Raw genomic sequence first — 4,044 nt, forward strand, 5'->3', positions numbered from 1 at the left:
ATGTGATAAACGTCTTTGAGTTTGCCAACCCAGATGATGGACCAAAGGAAATCACGAGTTAGCCAAATATCAGAACAATCCACTAAATCCAACCCATTTAGATTTTGTAATGAGAAAGCCAGTGAAACTTTGTTAGGACTGCTAAACAAGTTCTGAGGGAAGGGTGAGGAAGAAAGGGGAGGTGGACGAGGGAGTTTCTCCGGGGTCCCGTCCTCAGAACCTGTGATTTGCAAACAGCTTCGCCTTTACTTATTCCTCCGCTGGAGGCTTGAAGTTTAAGGGAGCACTCACCTGTTCTCAACTAATTCACTCAGCATCGAGATCGCAGGTTAAAAGTTCAGGGGGGAAACATGTTTCTAGAGCTTAGGCGCAAATGTGCGTGGAACCTATACCCTGTTCCCAGCTCCGATCTCTACAGTTTCTGTGGCAGAGAACAATCTCTCTGTTCCAGCTGCCTTGTCTGTATCCTTTAGCACCACAAACAGGTGTCTTTTCCACCCACCCTTCACCTACAGGCCCTGGGCTCTTCTCCCCACTTCTTTGTGACGCCAGGGGCCCCAGGTGGAGGAGCCCCAGGGCTGGCGGGTCACAAAGGCAGATGCAATCGCCAAGTGCGCTCAGTGGTCTGGTCACTTCAGGCTGGCTTGGGCTCAGGTTCTGCTGCTCCAACCCCGCAGACCCGTGGAAGCGAGCCCTGATTCCACCACCATTTACTATGGCCAGCCAGTTATGCCTCCCTGTGGTCCAGCCCCTCTCGTCCTTGAAACCCTTGAAGGCCCACTTCCCAGACGTCCAAGTGGGCATCTGCGTGGCGATCCAGCGCAGCGATGGGCGGATCCACCTCGCTGTGGTCTCCGAATTCAAAAGAGAAAACACTTGGGTCACGGTGGAGTGGGTCGAAAAAGGAGTCAAAAAAGGCAAGAAGATTGACCTAGAGACCATATTCCTGCTGAATCCAGCGCTGGCCTCTGCGGAACAACCCGTGCCATCCAGGTCCTTGTCTTCCTTGTCTCTGGCGCCCTCTTCGGCCACCGGGGACCAATGCGTGGCCACACAGTGGATTGCGAGGATCCCTCCGAAAAACGAAACACCCTCAGGGGACAGCCTCGCCGTGGAAGTTCCCAGCAGCCCTTGCCTAATGAAATGGAAAAAGTCTCCGTGCCTCCGAGAAATTGAGAAACTACAAAAGCAGCGGGAGACGCGCAGACGGTTGCAGCTGGAGATCCGAGCCCAGCGCGCCCTGGACGTTCACACGGGAAACCCCAATTACGAGATCATGCGCATGATCGAAGAGTACCGCCGGCACCTGGACAGCAGCAAGATGTCCAGCCTGGTGCCCAGGGCCGACCCTCGGATCTGCGTCTGCGTGAGGAAGCGGCCTCTCAATCAGCAAGAGATCTCCATGAAGGACTTGGATATCATCACCATCCCCTCAGACAACGTGGTCATGGTGCACGAGTCGAAGCAGAAGGTGGACCTCACTCGCTACCTGGAGAACCAGACCTTCTGCTTCGACCACGCTTTTGATGACACGGCCTCCAACGAGCTGGTGTACCAGTTCACTGCCCAGCCGCTGGTAGAGTCCGTCTTCCGCAAGGGCATGGCCACCTGCTTTGCCTACGGGCAGACAGGCAGCGGGAAAACGCACACCATGGGTGGAGCCTTTTCAGGAAAGGCCCAAGATTGTTCTAAAGGAATTTACGCGCTGGTGGCCCAGGATGTCTTCCTCCTGCTCAAAACCTCAGCGTACGAGAAGCTGGGCCTCAAAGTCTATGGCACATTTTTTGAGATTTATGGGTGCAAGGTATATGATTTGTTGAACTGCAAGAAGCAGTTGCAGGTCCTTGAGGACGGCCATCAGCAAGTCCAGGTGGTCGGGCTGCAGGAGCAGGAGGCGTGTTGCGTGGAGGACCTGCTGAACCTCGTGGAACTAGGGAAGAGCTGCCGGACTTCCGGACAGACGTCGGTCAACGCCCACTCTTCCAGGAGCCACGCTGTGTTCCAGATCATCCTGAAGTCGCGAGGGAAACTGCACGGCAAGTTCTCCCTTGTTGACTTAGCTGGGAATGAAAGGGGAGCAGACACTGCCAAGGCCAATAGGAGAAGGCAGCTGGAAGGGGCGGACATTAATAAGAGTCTCCTTGCACTGAAGGAGTGCATCCGGGCTTTGGGTCAGAACAAGTCTCATACCCCGTTCAGAGCCAGCAAACTCACCCAGGTGCTCAGGGACTCCTTTATTGGCCAGAACTCTTCCACTTGCATGATTGCTACTATCTCTCCAGGGATGTCCTCCTGTGAAAACACCCTCAACACTTTAAGATATGCAAACAGAGTGAAAGAGTTAACTCTAGATTTCAGGCCCGGCTATGGTTGTCCCTATCCCGTTAGACGTGAGGTGCCAAGGATGCTGCGAAATCACGTTAGAAGTTCAGAAATGTCCCTTCGAAGGGATGACTTTATTAAAATATCGTGTCTACAGAGTGAGGGGGAGGAAGAGACAAGAGAAACTGAAATATTGTCCACTCCATTAATGGAGGATGCAACAACTTCATGGAAGGAATCAAGCCAGTGGCCAGGAAACGACCGCCATGAGGCCAATGCTGGGGTCAACTATGATGTTCACTTTTGCATTGCCAAGTTACTGTCCATTTTGGAGCAGAAAATAGGTATTCTGACTGAAATTCAAAAGAAACTGAAATTATTACGAGCTGACCTGCAAAAGAAGAGAAAGGTAGAGTGAGGCCAATGACAGCAAGGCAGACCCGAAATCCTGGATACATTGCTACCTCTCTTATGAATAAAAATTGCCTACATTATCTAGATACCAAGATCCTTCTGGAAAGCTCCTGTGATCCTAAAATACTCATCAAAATGCCCTCTCTTCTTCCTGTGTATTTCTGCAGTTTGTTGTCATTCTGCAGGACAGTGATGCTCAGCTGGGACCCATTTTGCCTCTGAGGAACATTTGGCAGTGTCTGAAAACAGTCTGAGTTGGTAAAAGTGGGTACGAGGGGTGTGGTGATACTGGCAGGTGGTGGGTAAGGGCCAAGGATGCTGTTCAGCATCCTCCAATGTACCAGACAGCCTCCAGCAACAAAATACTTATCTGGTTAAAAATATCAATAGTAGTGGAGTGAAGCAACCCTGCTGGGGAAGAACTTAGTTGTGAGGAAACCAGTTAACCCCAAATTTGTGGTAGGAAGGCAAAATATTGCAGATTCCAGGGCAAGACTTGGAATACCCTTGGTGTATTGGGCAGTAATTCTAATGATAAGTCTCATGGATCTTTTTCTGTTACATTGATGTGTAGATTCAAAGGGTCTCTAAGCTCTAGTCCTCCTGGGGAATGGGGTAGGGAGGTGTTTTCTTTAAGAGACTCTATGTGAGAGGCTAGAATTAAGGGGGATTTTTATTTTTCATCTTGAATTGAAACTGTGAAGTGCTGTGCATCCTGGGAGTGACAATGTGTGTGTGTGCTGCATAAGCATTGGTTTTGTTGATTATGATGTCTTTAAGCTTCTTTTTTCCCTCTCACTCTGTTTACCAAATTTTGTGCTTACATGAGTCCCATAAAAAGCCTTCACCCATCAAATTAGTGTAGGGAACAAGTCAGCACAGCACTAGTTGCCAGGTTCTGGTCTGAGGTGAGACTATAAAGGCTGCATGGGGCAGGTGAGAAATCTCAGTGCCTGAGATCAATTCAATAAGGAGAGACTTCTTATTTAGGGATCACAGAGACTAATCTGATAAGAAAATATAAATATGATAAATAATCTAATATACATCTACCTTCTGGAAATATTTTATTTACAAAATGCCATAATAACGATCGGTCTTCTGGTTCCAAGTCCAGCAGTTCCAAACTCTTAAAAACAAAATAAAACTTGGGTACACAGAAAATTAGTGTCCCAATGCTATAACTACCTTTGGCAGACACGGCCTATTTCAATTTTTTTCTTTAAGTTGCAAAGGCCTCATTGACATTGAAAATTCTGACACATAGCTCTACGTTGGAGTAGAACAGTAATGTTCTAGGCCAAATCT

The 4,044-nt window shown here is 49.0% G+C and overlaps 1 protein-coding gene across 1 annotated transcript; it reads left to right on the forward strand.

Moving 5' to 3' along the window:
• Positions 1–715: 715 nt before the first annotated feature.
• Positions 716–2,740, forward strand: KIF2B (kinesin family member 2B). Its single transcript, XM_037129661.2, has one exon. The coding sequence runs from the start codon at positions 716–718 to the stop codon at positions 2,738–2,740; it is 2,025 nt and encodes a 674-aa protein (XP_036985556.2).
• Positions 2,741–4,044: the final 1,304 nt, after the last annotated feature.

The sequence above is a fragment of the Artibeus jamaicensis genome, unplaced genomic scaffold (assembly GCF_021234435.1).
Source record: "Artibeus jamaicensis isolate MK-2021 breed Jamaican fruit bat unplaced genomic scaffold, CSHL_Jam_final contig_1998, whole genome shotgun sequence".
Lineage (NCBI taxonomy): Eukaryota > Metazoa > Chordata > Mammalia > Chiroptera > Phyllostomidae > Artibeus > Artibeus jamaicensis.

What these genes read in the sequence shown, in the direction of transcription:
- KIF2B (XM_037129661.2), top strand. Translation starts at nt 716, where the DNA reads ATGGCCAGCCAGTTATGCCTCCCTGTGGTCCAGCCCCTCTCGTCCTTG.